Raw genomic sequence first — 14,923 nt, 5'->3', positions numbered from 1 at the left:
GTGTAATAACATGTGCGATATAAGCGATTCATGGCTCCCGAGTATGTTGCAAGAACACGTAGTATATACGGAATTCAGGGCTCTCCAGTATTGTTCTAGAACACGTGCGATATACGGGTTTCATGGCTCGCGAGTATGGTGCAAGAACACGTAGTTTATACGGGATTAATGTGTTTCATGTACTCTGGTGAGCGGTATAGGGGTTTCATTGCTCTCTAGAGTGGTCTTTGTACTCTGGTGAACGGTATAGGGGTTTCATGGCTCTTAAGTGTTGTTCATGTACTCCTATCAGCGATACAGGCGTTTCATGGTTCTCTTGTTCATCGAAGTGATTAGATTGGAGTGATTGGATTAAAGGGAAAACCCGCGAAGTAAATATAGCCCACTTTGATCTTGATAGAACGCAGTTTCATTTTGTTGAGATTTATTCGCAAAAGAATATTGCATTAATTATTTAGTTCTGATAATAAAATCTGGTATATAGAGATTGAAATAAGATATATATGAAACGGATTTTATATGAAACATTTATTAATCCTAATTGCGTTGCGTCAGCAATTGAATAAATTTGTACCAATAAAATTCGACCAAGAATAAATTTAGTGTTAGGGGCGCACCAGACCGTTTTCTTTACCAACGGCCGTCGATATGTATTCTTTTAACTTAGCTCAAATCAGGCGAGTTTGGTGTAAATGAAAGTATTACAGTCCTCCCCCTCAGAGCCAACGCCTGTAACGATCATACTTGAGCCCCCGGGCTCGAAGCATATAGCCCGAGGGCACTGGACAATCTTGTGTCCTAGCAGGATACGGATGAGCTCCCCTTCCTTGGAGACTTGGTGGACACTGCTTGAGCCGCGGCCACACACGTACATGTGGCCCTGGTTGTCGACCGCCACGCCTGCAGGTGACACCAGCGCCTTGTTTGTGTATGTGAATAAAACTTCCCCATTCGCGACTGACAGAGCTACGACAGCATCGCTCTTGGCGTCAGAGACGTATAGCGTCTGCTGGGTACTGTCTGTTGTCAAGTATTCTGGGAATCTGAAGAGAGGGCTTCCGAACCTATCATATCGGAAGTGGGACAGAGGCGCTCCGGCGAACGTGAATACCTTCACCATTGGCGGCGTCTTGGTCCAGGGGTTGCAGGAAATGGCGAGTTTGTTCCCCAGCGTTGTCACGCCCCATACTTCGGACTCCACGTCGAATGAACTCTCTAACTCCATACACACTGCGTCGTAGCGGGCGATGAAAACCCTCGGCACTCCTGGAACCGTTAAGACAACTCTGTCAAGATCCCTTGAAGCGACGACGTCCCAGGGATGATTCTTAAGGTCTAAGCGGTTAATCAGTTTCCCCATGCTGGTGAACATCTTAAGGCAACAGTTGTTCCAGTCGGCGAGAATGAAGCGGCCGCCTGAGATGAAGCACGCCCCTGTGAAGCAGCAATACTTGTTGTCATTGGAGCTTTTACCGTCCACGTAGCAAATTCCCTTCAGAGGTGTCTTTGACAGGTCCACCTCACATGACTCAGAGAGGAACGCGGGTAACGTCGATGGACGGGCAACCACTCCAACTGATCCGAGGCTCTTAAGATTGTCCAAGATGTTCTCCAGCAATCTATCGGGCTTGAACTTGTAGTCAAGGCCGAAACATTGTGCAAATTCCCGTCGTAGGATTTCTTCGTACACGAAGCTCTTCCGATTTGCTTGTTCTATAACATCATGTCTGTCCTCCGTCGTTAGTTTTGTTTTCTGGATTTAAACAAGAACATGAAATTAGAAGCATATATAGCAGGACATTTTGTTAACTTCAACTTAAAATATTCAAAGACCAAATTCGCCATTGACAACTTTAAACAAAAATATTTACCTCCATTTTTTTCAGTAAACCAATCGTCTGCGTTTGGACCTTTTTACACTGCTTAATTTGCATGGAGGCGGCCGCCACGCGCTCCTCGTGCAGGCTAGAAACGTGCTCGAAGAAGGCTTTCCGGCGTTTGAGGACGAGCTCCAGGAGTTGTTCAACGGAGTCAAGGAACTGATTTATCACCTTGTCCCTCTCCTCATTCAAGTGTTCGATCAACGCCAGTCTGTCCTCGAGCATTACCCCTGAAATATTATAATACATATACAGTGACCAGTGTGTGTATACCACGTGATAAATTGCGTCATAAATGCTACATCGGAAGGTAATACTTTGCTTCGAATGAAGACTTTAAACAATAATAACCACTACTTCTTCACCATTTTATATGAAAAACATAGCGCAGTCTATGAAGCCCTGCATTCGGCCTTTTACCAGAGTTTGATTGAGAGTTTAGTTTCTTAAAACACGTCGACAAACCTTTTCTCAGTACGGCCGTCTGACGGAGCACTGTCAAAACATTTTTTGGAAACAGGTTACCAAAGTGTTTAATAAAACTAATCACCTTATCAAACTCCGGTTATAAAACGAAGGCGGGGCTCCGTAAGCGGCATAGACTACCTTTGTTTCATTCAAAATGGTTTAGTAAAAGAAAAGTTATCTTTGTTTTAAGTCTTCATTTTAGGCAAAATGTTGCCTTCCAACGTAGCATATATGATGTAATTCATCACGTGGTATACACACACACACTGCAGTGACATTGTTATGCAATATCATGAGTGAAAAGTTTTAAAATATCATCTAAAACAAGACAACTTTTTCAGATGCGGTTTTCGGTCTGCTCAGTCCATTCAGAGTCTCCCACGTAGAGGCACGATGTCAATCTTCTATGGTTTGTTAATTTTAAGCAATAGGTTCGGAGTTGCGCGATTAGTGGAGTCGGTAAGTAATTAGTTAACGCCATATCGTTGCTAGGCGTCTCTGCCGTAGGGTGACCGGTTTCAATCCCACTCGTGGCGTTTGGATTTACTCCGGGAAAGTATGAAGTGCCTGCATCCCCGCTGAAATTCCTAGTTCCTTTTTTCAACTTCCAATCGAATACCACCACTGCCAGGGTAATATTTATACGAGAGTAAATAGCAATTACCTGCGAACTCGGCACATCTTGCAAGCCTCCCTTGCCCCGCACGTCCAGCCGCCTTAAATCTGTCAGTCTCAGAAAGGCTCAAACTCTTCGAAGGTTTCTTCCTAATCATGTTACTGGAATTATTCTTAGCCTGAAATATAAGTTACCGGAAGAAGGTATTTCTACTGAAGCCTGATAGAGATTTTTAACGAATTGTGTGTCATAATTTGTTGCGTTTTGGTACCACTTATATTGATATTTTCAAACAGTTCATTACAATTCTTATGATGACACATGAACTACTCTACTACTACGTTTCTGAACAATATATCGAATATGTTTTACAGATTCAAGCTCAAATATATAAAGTCATACCATTATATTTCACTGGCGGTTTTACTTCTCATCAGCACTGAAATACATGTTGAGAAGTTTCAATGACAATCTTACATGAAAAAAGAAGAAAAAACCCGCCAACAAACACGACAATACCGCGACAACTCCCTCAATTCCACAAACCATGACAATACCTCGACACAACCCTCAGTTCCACAAACCATGACAAAACCTCGACACTACCCTCAGTTCCACAAACCATGACAATACCTCGACAACTCCCTCAGTTCCACAAACCATGACAATACCTCGACACTACCCTCAGTTCCACAAACCATGACAAAACCTCGACACTACCCTCAGTTCAACCAACCATGAAAATTCCTCGACACTACCCTCAGTTCCACAAACCATGACAATACCTCGACAACTCCCTCAGTTCCACAAACAATGAAAATTCCTCGACACTACCCTCAATTCCACAAACCATGAAAATTCCTCGACACTACCCTTAGTTCCACAAACCATGAAAATTCCTCGACACAACCCTCAGTTCCACAAACCATGACATTACCTCGACACTACCCTCAGTTCCACAAACCATGACATTACCTCGACACTACCCTCAGTTCCACAAACCATGAAAATTCCTCGACACTACCCTCAGTTCCACAAACCATGACATTACCTCGACACTACCCTCAGTTCCACAAACCATGAAAATTCCTCGACATTACCCTCAGTTCCACAAACCATGACATTACCTCGACACTACCCTCAGTTCCACAAACCATGAAAATTCCTCGACATTACCATCAGTTCCACAAACCATGACATTACCTCGACACTACCCTCAGTTCCACAAACCATGAAAATTCCTCGACACTACCCTCAGTTCCACAAACCATGAAAATTCCACGACACTACCCTCAGTTCCACAAACCATGACAATACCGCGACAACTCCCTCAGTTCCACAAACCATGACAAAACCTCGACATTACCCTCAGTTCCACAAACCATGACAATACTGCGACCCTACCCTCAGTTCCACAAACCATGACAAAACCTCGACATTACCCTCAGTTCCAGAAGCAATGACAATACCTCGACCCTACCCTCAGTTCCACAAACCATGAAAATTCCTCGACACTGCCCCGAGTTCCACAAACCATGACAATACCTCGACATTGCCCTCAGTTCCACAAACCATGACAATACCTCGATACTACCCTCATTTCCACAAACCATGAAAATACATCGATTTTACCCTGAAATACCACAGACCATGACAATACCTCGAAATTACCCTCAATTTCACAAACCATGAAAATACCTCGACACTACCTTTAGTTCCACAAACCATGACAATACCTCTAAATTACCCTCAATTCCACAGACCATGACAATACCTCGAAATTACCCTCAGTTCCACAAACCATGAAAATTCCTCGACATTACCCTCAATTCCACAAACCATGACAATACCTCGACACTTCCCTCAGTTCCACAAACCATGACAATACCTCGACACTACCCTCAGTTCCACAAACCATGACAATACCTCGCCATTACCCTCAGTTCCACAAACCATGACAATACCTAGACCCTACCCTCAGTTCCACAAACCATGACAATACCTCGACCCTACCCTCAGTTCCACAAACCATGACAATACCTCGACATAACCCTCAGTGTTGCCAACAAGCACCAAAATCCATGACAACAGCTGTACATTACTCTCAGATTTGCCAACAGACACCAAGGTCCATGACAACAGCTGTACATTACCCTCAGATTTGCCAACAAGAACCAAAATCCATGACAACATGTCGACATTACCCTCAGTTTTGCCAACAAGCACCAAAATCCATGACAACAGGTCGACATTACCCTCAGCTTTGCCAACAAGCACCAAAATCCATGACAACATGTCGACATTACCCTCACTGTTGCCAACAAGTACCAAAATCCATGACAACAGCTGTACATTACTCTCAGATTTGCCAACAGACACCCAAATCCATGACAACAGCTGTACATTACCCTCAGATTTGCCAACAAGCACCAAAATCCATGACAACATGTCGACATTACCCTCAGTGTTGCCAACAAGCACCAAAATCCATGACAACAGTCCGACATTACCCTCAGTGTTGCCAACATACACAACAAAACACATGACAACAGCTGTACATTACCCTCAGTTTTGCCAACAGACACAAAAAACACATGGCAATAAGACGACATTACCCTCATTTTGTCAAAAGACACAAACCGACATGACAACACCCTCGATCTCGACATTTTACCATCGAAAACAACAGACAAATAAAACGTGCTGTTTTTTCATTTATTAAAAGACTGTCTACCTTAGTTAAAAAAGATCAAAGAAAACATGGCATCGTAGCACAATTTAACAAACGTTTGCCTACCTTCACTGCGAATGAACCCGGGCCCACATTGACACTTGTTCCTGCAGCCTCGTCATAGGAATCGTTGTGTTCGTATATTCTATTCTCGATTATTGGCGCTTGTATCTTCCAGCGTTTTATGTTTCATTTTTTAAGCCAATCGGAATAATAGGAAAATATTAAATATTTATTGATCGACGTATACAACTTAATGCGCGGTGATAACAAACTGTTTCCCCTTCATTTGAAACATATTCTCTTGTTTTATTCATAATACAAACATGCATTATTAATAAATTCACAAAACATTGGATTGTGAGTTTGCTATGTAGCAGTAACATACTTAAGATTGAATAAACGGGCTTTCCAGCGGCTTCTGGCGAAAAATCAGGTCTAATTTTAGGGTTATTCTGAACGTAATTTTAGCTAAAATTAGGATTTTAAGGACTCCTTTGAGAGTTCCAGGAATCAGTTATACCTGAATCAACAAGACAAACGAGCTCACATATTGTATTAGAGGTTATAGAATACGCAATAGTTTTCATCTAGACTTGGATGTGTTATACTCAAAAATCAAATCTTTTTGCAACAACAACAGCCAGTACCAAGCTGAAACTAACAGCCCACTGGCAACTGTATGACCAGCCATTCCTTTTTAAAAGAACTAGAAAAATATTGTTTAATACGATGCATTGGCGAGCCAAGGTTTTGACGTTTTGCTCACCCTTCCCAAAGAACAGATATGTTAAGCCTCCAAACACACGTTGTATACGGGGCTGGGGATGACTTATTTTTGCATAATTGCAGTCTATAATGGTGCATTTCTGATGTAATCTATGTTTTAATGTGCATTGACAGGAAATGTGAATTAGAAGAAGTAGGGGTTTGTTCTAATAATACGTCAAATAAGATCAGTTTGTTGTTGTTTTATAAACGTTAGAGACAGTTATCCGACTTTGGTTCCATAAGTGCGACCTTGACCTTGAATCAACAGATAACACGTGTTCTGCGAGTCGTCCCTATGAATAAACATTTCGCACTATTGTCTATATACATGTAGATATACTACTGATATTAAACCGATATTGGCCGAAATATCATGATATAATGTCTGCCTCTAAAACGCGTCCCGACCCTATGATTTCAAATCAATCCAGTGGTGCGGATATAAACTATGATAAGAGAATCAAACAGTGACGTGGTGTTGGTGTTGTTCTCAGAAGAAAAAAGGCACTAATCCACAATATAGTATTGCCATAGCTTTGCACATTGTCTTTGGCATCATTCGTACCAAGTTTCATATGAACATCTTGAATCTTTTTAAGTTGTGGCCAATGTCAACAAATGTGCACGCCATAGACAATGAAACAAAGGCTATCACAATATCCGAACTTTTTTCCGCATCATCAGAGTGAAGATCGGGTATTTTCATAGAGATTTTTTGTGGAATTTGCATTGGTATTTGCCGATCGTTATACAAGGAATAATGAAAATATTAGGTGTCAATCTGAACTGTTTTATCAATAAATAATGCACTAGTAATTTGAAGCATATTGAAAATAGAAAATGGACTATAAATAAGGCACACATAATGTGGTCAATCCTTTTTTAATGCATAGTTAAGTATCTTTTTCAACAGTAAAACATAATCATCAAGCTATCACAGATTGAAATCAGCAGTGTTATTGTTTGAATGATGGTGGTTACAATGAAATGTCATGTAACATTATCTGTAACAGTTCTTGATAGTCCTTGCACATGACCTTTGTTAAGCAAATGTTCACTTTTTGATATGTCATGGTCAGTGACTTTCTTGTTTGCAAATTCATCAGTGATATCAGTATTTGAACACACAAGATCAGCATCGCCATTACAACTATTAGCAACATTACTTGCTACATCACCTTTGGACTTCAAGTCACTAGCACTCATACCAACTGCTTCATTATCACTATCTTCATTATCCTGCTCTGTATCATCTTCATCTTCTTCTTCTTCACTCGACTCCTCCTCTTCAGTTTCTGCAGATAAATCTTCATCCAAACCTCCCAGCCCAGTGACTCCTACCATGATGTAGTCCAGCCCCTGAATAATACAAAATAAATGATTCAGTCATTTATCTTATCAATGAATACAAAAGCCCAGCTGACCATTTTAATATTAAGGGAATTACAAATTTGGTTTGTATATAGTCACCATGCATTCCGGTTTCCCCAAAACACGAGACCAATTTCTCTGCCAACATTGTGCCACGGAGAGTGACTTGGCATAACTTATATAACTTTCTTCAGAATCATTGTACGAATCAATAAAGTTTAAAGCCAATCTTTGGCTCTTGTTAAAAGAATAAAAAGTAGATGTTGAAAACCCTAAACCCTTGGTCAGAGGCATTTTAAAAACATTTAAAATTTAAAAATATTTACAAAGATCATGTACCAAAAAAAACAACATTTACAACAAAACACCTTTATCATACCTTCCAATGAGGAGGTTTTTCTGTGAAAAGGTTGTCTCTCAGGTCCAACTTGTTTAGTTTTGCAAGAGCTAACAAGGTGTCATCACTCATACTGGCAACCTGGTTTTCTCTGAGCAATAAAGTGAGCAGTTCACTCATTCTTGTTACACATTCTGGTATTCCGCTAAACAAATTTCTGTTCAAATCTAAGTACACTAGTGACTGTATATTGCCAAAACTCTCTGGAAGTGAGTCTATTCTGTTATCGGCTAGGCAACACCAGCGCAATTTAGTTAGATCACCAAATTGACTTGGAATATCCACAAGCTTATTCCCACGCAAACTTAAAGTTTCAAGGCTGACTAGGTTACCAATTTCTTGAGGAATATTCACAAACTCACAACAGACTAGCCAAAGCTGGGTTAGGGATTGCAGCTGAAACAAATCTGGCATCAGAAAGTTCAAAGGATTGTGACATACACTCAGAAATTTCAGATTACTTAAATTACTTAATCCCGAAGGCAACATTGTCAAATTGTTGTTGTCCAAAGTTATCTCTTCAAGAGTCTTCAGTTCAGTCAGTTCTGATGGAGGCATCACCAGTTTGTTGTTATTCAACATCAACTTCTTTATCTTTGTAAGGTTTTGTACATTGCTGGGTAAAATTGTCATCTTCCGATTACTGAGATTTAGGATTTCACAGCCCCGTTGCACAGCCTTATTCAGTATAGATTCAATTTCCAACATTTCCATGATTTACTGGTGTATATTTTCATTCAACTGTGGCCCTCCTGAATTAAAAACATCTGAAAAATGAAAATAAATAAAACCATTTAAATATAATTATTATTTAATGATGCTTTATTCATGTAACATATTAATTATAAGGAAACAAAGTATGGAATGTAACAGCCCCATTCTAATGGCATATGTGTACATTTTCTTAGTTGTATTCAAATCAGAAACAGACTAAATATGCATGTACAGTAGGAGTTGTAGAAAATATTTTTTTCCAAAAGTTAAAGGGACTTGCTCATGGTTTGTAAAATGCACTCTTTTTTTACGAAATAATGTGCGGAAAAGCATGAGAAGTGTTTAAACTAAGATACTGAAAGCTGGAACATTTCACAAAGTTGGTATTTGCTAAAATATCGTCTTTGAAGACCACAATTTTTAAAAGCGTTACTAACAGCTTTAGGTGATTCATTGTTGTGTGATTGGTTAATTGACATTATCACCTGATGTTATCAATGTATTGTTAAAAGGTCAAAATAATCATCACTGTTGAATAAGACTTTGTGGCCAAGTGGTTTAGGTATTGGTTTTCTTATTTTTTCCTGACTTAAACAAAACCATTTTTTTTTAAAACTTGAATTGTATTTTTTTTCTGCAACTTTGATATCATAGAGTAAAAAATGATAAAAAAGTGTTTTTCGGATGCATTACTGGGAAAACTTATTTTGGGTCCAAAAAACATGAGTGAATCCCTTCTAAGAGAGACAGAGAGCAACATTATTTCCTACAAGATAAAAAGACATGAGCATGTAAAAACAATTTCAAGAAATATTGATCAATACTAAAGAAACTTTTTTTCAATAAAGTACATGTTTATGCACCAGTCAATTGTAACCACGCCCCCCCCCCCCCAGTTCTGGGGGTATACCGGGGATAGCCGGGGAAAAGGGCCGTGTTTTTACTTTCCAGGTGGCCCTGCAGGGCCGGGTGATGGGGGTGGTTTTGTCATAGCGCCAAATTTAGCGGAGATTGGGCCTCTGGGGTGCATTTGGCCAGGGTTTAACCATCAGTTCGTCCCCGCAGGACGGGGATTTTACCCACGGTTGGCTGGACCGAAAGTCAAAGTCCCGGCTATTCCCCGGACCTTGGGGGCCTTGGTTACAATTGACTGGTGCATAATAAATACATGTTACTACTATTTTTGTGAACTGAATTACATGTATGCAACTAATAATATGAATGAAGAAATGCCTGTAAAGTAATCAAGGTTGAATAAGGTATTTTTATAATTTTCCAAAGTTTCAAATGCACTGTTTCAGAGCTTTTTTTTCATACTGTTTGTATTTGAACTTTACTGTACATTAAAAAGGTGACAATAACTTTTGAAGTCTTATAGTCATTTGTCATAAGCGAACAAAACGAGGAATAAATCATTCATGATTCAATAACTGTTTGTCATATTCATCAGAACTGGGTCATATTTTCTTTGAAAACTGCATCAAAGGAAAACATAGTCCACCTAAATGGCCGTCAACAAGTCATTTGACAATTTTTTTAATATGGTAGACTCGTGACGTCCACCATCCCAGCAAAAAGTAGCAAGCGGTCCTTGCGCAGAGAATCCTTGCGGCCACAATTTTGAAATTATCTTCGTTATAAATTCAAATTTCTACGAAAATATTATTGCCTACTATTAAACACATATTAAGTTATGTCAGTATGCCCAAAAAACATGTTAAGTTATCATAAAACACTTACAAGTGTCGATTGTTTATCAAGTATCCCGATATCGGTAAATCTGAGACAAATCTGACTGGCTGTGTACATGTATAACAGTATTTGTGACCCATAATATATTAATGTGAAAATAACAACTCTAATGACAAATTTAATCCAGTTCAGATCACTGTCGGATAAAAATTGAACATCTTTGTCATTATTTTTCAACTTCAAAGCATATTATTTCAGTATATCATTTCGCCCGTTGTTAAATGGTAGAAAGTTGTAGCGTTACAGGGAAAAATAAGAAATGTCAAAATAATAAAAAAAGTATCCCTGATCGCTCATTATTGTAGCTAAGGAAAACAATACTGTTTGGAAGATTTATAGTAAGCCTAAGATATCAAGCTTGGCCAGTAACTATTAAAAAGCATTGATGCAAGCAATATAAATTCCCAATTGGATTGATACCAGAACCATACATTGTGTATCAAACGGGTAAAAAAATTTGATTGTGATTGTTTATATATTTAACTAAATGGTTCAATACTACATGTATGTATATGTTGATTGTAGTACAATATTTATCCAATTTGAGACCATACAGTTTATAAATATAGAACAAAATTTTGATATTTATTAGGTTAAGAACTATATAGTTTAATGAGTATTATAGAAATTAAGAACCAAATTAACCAATATTTATCGAAGTCGCGAAAACACATTGCATGTATAGATTTCTGCTTTCCAGAGCAAAATTTTAATTTAATTTTGCAGTGTATCTTGCTTTTATGTAATTCTTATAAGTGTTTATATATTAAATGAAGAAATAAACTTGTAAATCAGTTTAAAAATAAAAATAAATAAACACTCACTGTCATTTGCCTCTGGGTGCTAAGGACGCTTTTGGAAACCCGTCCAAATGCATACCTCCCAAAACACTGTTCCCCGTATGCAGAATCGTACCAATTTTCGTCTCGAGAGGCCCTAGAAAGAAAACCTATAACAAAATAGCCTGAACCATTTACATTATCAAAACACACCATATAAAATAACGTTAAGTTTGACATACAGACAAGAGATGCTGTTGAAATCAACTTTTTTTAAATTTTATTATGGACCTATGGTTATTACAATGTATATTATATATTTTTTTTCATTTTGGTGCTAACCAATTTTCTATTTTCCTAAATTCATCAATTTAACATGTTCTCCTTTTTCTAGTTACGTTTAATCAATAAAAGACATTGACGTGATATTTACGCCAGGGAAGGGCCGAAACTAATGTTGAAATAATCAGTCAATTGTAACCACGGCCCCCAGGTCCGGGGAATAGCGGGGACTTTGACTTTCCAGCCAACCCCGGGTAAAATCCCCGCCTTGCGGGGACGAACTGATGTTAAAATCCCGGCCAAATGCCCCCACACCCCAGGGACTATAGGTAAGGAACTTTCCACGCTATTTTTGGCGCAAATACCTGGGGGCCGTGGTTACAATTGACTGGTGCATAATACATGTAACTTGTAGCCGATCTCATTTGCTCTTTTTTTTAATTGATTACATATGTGTATGTGTCAGTAATTCTGTTGACAAAAAAGAACAATACCACATTATTAAACTTAACTTTTGGTTCGTTATATTGTCCATTTTTAATTATATAGTTGTATCAGTATTATTTTTTGGATCATTTACAGTATATGTATCGTGTTCACAGACCCCGTTTCAAACCATTTAGAATACATGTGCCCGACTACACGTTCCAATTCGAGGAAAAAATAGCAATCTACCGTAATGCCCGAGCTTGAAACGTCAATTAATTGTCAACAGTTATACAAGAAGGTGACGTTATTTTGTTGACGCGTGCCGGTTATGACGTAATTGACCTTTGTCGAAAGTAACGTCGTTGCTATGAGTCCATGCTTACAAGAATATTGATACAGCAACAAAACATTGCGCTAAAATGGACAATCTGCCTTCGACTTGTGAGTTGTTATGTGCAATTTTTTTTCACATATGTACATAGATAGTCACTGTTAAGACACCAACTGTTTTGCATAGGCGTCTACTAGACTATCTAGTTACAGAGTCCAGCAATATAAAATAAAATTTTATGTCAGAGAACACAGAAGTATTGCATTGAAGATTTTTTTTAAATCAAAATGTTTGGTTAAGTTTTTATTTTCGATGAATATTCGAAAAACTTACAAGAATACTAGTACCGAATATCAAAATAGCATTTATTTTTACTATTCTGACCACCGGCCTGCCAACCTTAGTAAATAATGAGTCTCGACCTCTTAGACTCCCTTTAGTGTGGAACCCTGCATAGTCTTCTATCATGACTAAGAACAAAAAAGGTGGAAAATGATAGAGAAATTGACAAATAAAGCTAAAATGTCTACCATAGCAGAAAATGATCTTAGTGATCATCACATAACGTATGGATGTTTAACTATCCAAAAATCAGGAAAACGAAAAGATATTTGTTGTATTGTATTTCTTTAGACCCTGCGGTCAAGGATAACCCGTGAAAGTGCAAGCACTTATTTCAAACGGGGTCCCTTTGCTTTTGCTGAAGGGACCGCACGCTGAAGATACAGTGGTGGGATACAAGGAAGTCGGGGTGCGATACCCTAGCTCTTTTTCGAAGAGACCCCTTGGTTCTTTTACGTGCTCGGTGTAAAGCACCGATACACGGGGTACAACTTTCCTGGGTTAAACCAGTACTGAGTGCACCACTTTTTCATGCACTACCCTTTAAATGCCGAACGCCAGGCAAGGAAGCTACTTGTACCAACTTTTAACGTCTTTTTGTATTACGCGGCCAGGGATCGAATCCACGACCTCCCGCTCCGTAGGCGGACGCTTAATCACTAGGCCACGGAGACGGTATTTGATAAGATAATATTTGTTTTGAGTCGGCAAGATGTTGCAACAAGTAAAACATAAGCTCGTGTGAGCTTTTAAGCCGACTATGTTTTACATGTATACAGTTATATCATAATGTACTACTATTATAATTTTCAGCGAAGGTTCAACCATCCAACCAGCAAACAAAGATATTCTTGATATTCCGAAGAAACGCGTCAAGCCAGACACCGGTGGTTCTTGTACTTCCAAGAACGGATTCACCTTGCTATGATAGTCCCCTTCGAATTTCACGAGATAATGCAGATATCATTTTAAGGTAAACCATATGGGTTTTTTTATTCATCTGTGTTGCACCGATCCTTTTATGTTGGGTTTCCTAAATTTGACAATGCTTGGAACGCTAGCACGGAGCTCTTTTGTCTGAATTTACCGGACGGCCGGCTCTGACCAGACTGCATTCTACAAATAGTTAAACAAGCACTCTTACTCCCAAATCCAATTGTTTCAATATGCTAAAATGGATGAATAAATGTAAAAAAATGGTTCTTATGGAGGATATTGAGTTAAATTTGAAAGAAAGTGCAGAAAACACGGAATTTTTACCTTATGAGACGATAGTAGATCACTGTAAATCTTTTAGAACTCACCAATCATTTACTAGTAATATGTTTGCGTTTTCGACTATAAAATATACGGTTACAATCTTGTTATCAGTTATCAGTATAATCCGTAAAAAATCCATAAATGCATTATTTAGTAAGAAGTTAAAGCTGCAGACTCACAGATTGAACGTTTTGACATCTTTTTTATTTTTTGTCTTGGAACGAGCCAATTTTTGCGAAAATCCATGGAAACCAGTGATATAAGACTGCTGTCAGCAATCTTTTATCATTGCTTTGCATCTATTTACGCAAAAATTTCCTCTTTCCAAGACAAAAAAATAAAAAAGTTGTAAAAACGGTAAATCTGTGAGAGTGCAGCTTTAAAGGTTTATCACTCAAAACTTATGTTTGTTATACACGTGTATATCGGGCATGCACTGATTTTGAATAAGAGTGCCACCTTAACTGTTTTGCAATATCTGATCCTGTAAATAACACATGAAAAACAACAACACGCGATGATGAAATGAGTTCGTCAATTACATTACAATGTACTTTCTGTTTTAAAACATTTTAGGAGATATCGAGACCAAGTTCGATGCGTTTTCCTGAACGACGACGAATCAGTGAGTTACACAGGAAGCCGGAAGATTGAGATCCTACGTCACCCAGCGGCTGGTACGTTTTAATAAATAGTAAATTATATATGAGAAATAAAAACAAAAGAAAAGAAACTTCCATAAAACATCACTTTAAGTCCAAAAGTATATGTTAAGTAGTTCCGTTATACCGTATAGTATC

The 14,923-nt window shown here is 38.5% G+C and overlaps 2 protein-coding genes across 2 annotated transcripts; both read right to left on the bottom strand.

Annotated features, from left to right (window-relative positions):
• Positions 1 to 465: 465 nt before the first annotated feature.
• LOC128210193 (uncharacterized) lies at positions 466 to 5,849 on the bottom strand. Its single transcript, XM_052914370.1, has 5 exons — positions 5,762 to 5,849; positions 3,367 to 3,403; positions 3,013 to 3,142; positions 1,872 to 2,110; positions 466 to 1,753 (listed from the first exon to the last, which is right to left on the bottom strand). Exons 2-5 carry the CDS (start codon positions 3,367 to 3,369, stop codon positions 674 to 676), a joined length of 1,452 nt encoding a protein of 483 aa, XP_052770330.1. The 5' UTR covers positions 3,370 to 3,403; positions 5,762 to 5,849; the 3' UTR covers positions 466 to 673.
• Positions 5,850 to 7,341: 1,492 nt separating this feature from the next.
• On the bottom strand, positions 7,342 to 11,559 carry LOC128212293 (leucine-rich repeat protein soc-2-like). Its single transcript, XM_052917671.1, has 3 exons — positions 11,525 to 11,559; positions 8,217 to 9,001; positions 7,342 to 7,825 (listed from the first exon to the last, which is right to left on the bottom strand). The coding sequence occupies exons 2-3, from the start codon at positions 8,946 to 8,948 to the stop codon at positions 7,457 to 7,459; spliced, it is 1,101 nt and encodes a 366-aa protein (XP_052773631.1). The 5' UTR covers positions 8,949 to 9,001; positions 11,525 to 11,559; the 3' UTR covers positions 7,342 to 7,456.
• Between the last annotated feature and the right edge of the window lie 3,364 nt (positions 11,560 to 14,923).

This window comes from Mya arenaria, chromosome 12 (assembly GCF_026914265.1).
Source record: "Mya arenaria isolate MELC-2E11 chromosome 12, ASM2691426v1".
Classification (NCBI taxonomy): domain Eukaryota; kingdom Metazoa; phylum Mollusca; class Bivalvia; order Myida; family Myidae; genus Mya; species Mya arenaria.
This window is presented reverse-complemented; position numbering and strand designations above follow the sequence as displayed.

Excerpts from the sequence above, each read along its gene's own strand:
- LOC128210193 (XM_052914370.1), bottom strand. Across the intron at positions 2,111-3,012 it reads AAGATGTGCCGAGTTCGCAG|GGGTAATGCTCGAGGACAGA; the intron begins GTAATTGCTATT and ends ATAATATTTCAG. Across the intron at positions 1,754-1,871 it reads GTTTACTGAAAAAAATGGAG|AAAACAAAACTAACGACGGA; the intron begins GTAAATATTTTT and ends GTTTAAATCCAG.
- LOC128212293 (XM_052917671.1), bottom strand. The coding sequence starts at position 8,948 with ATGGAAATGTTGGAAATTGAATCTATACTGAATAAGGCTGTGCAACGG. Across the intron at positions 7,826-8,216 it reads AAAAACCTCCTCATTGGAAG|GGGCTGGACTACATCATGGT; the intron begins GTATGATAAAGG and ends TGTATTATTCAG.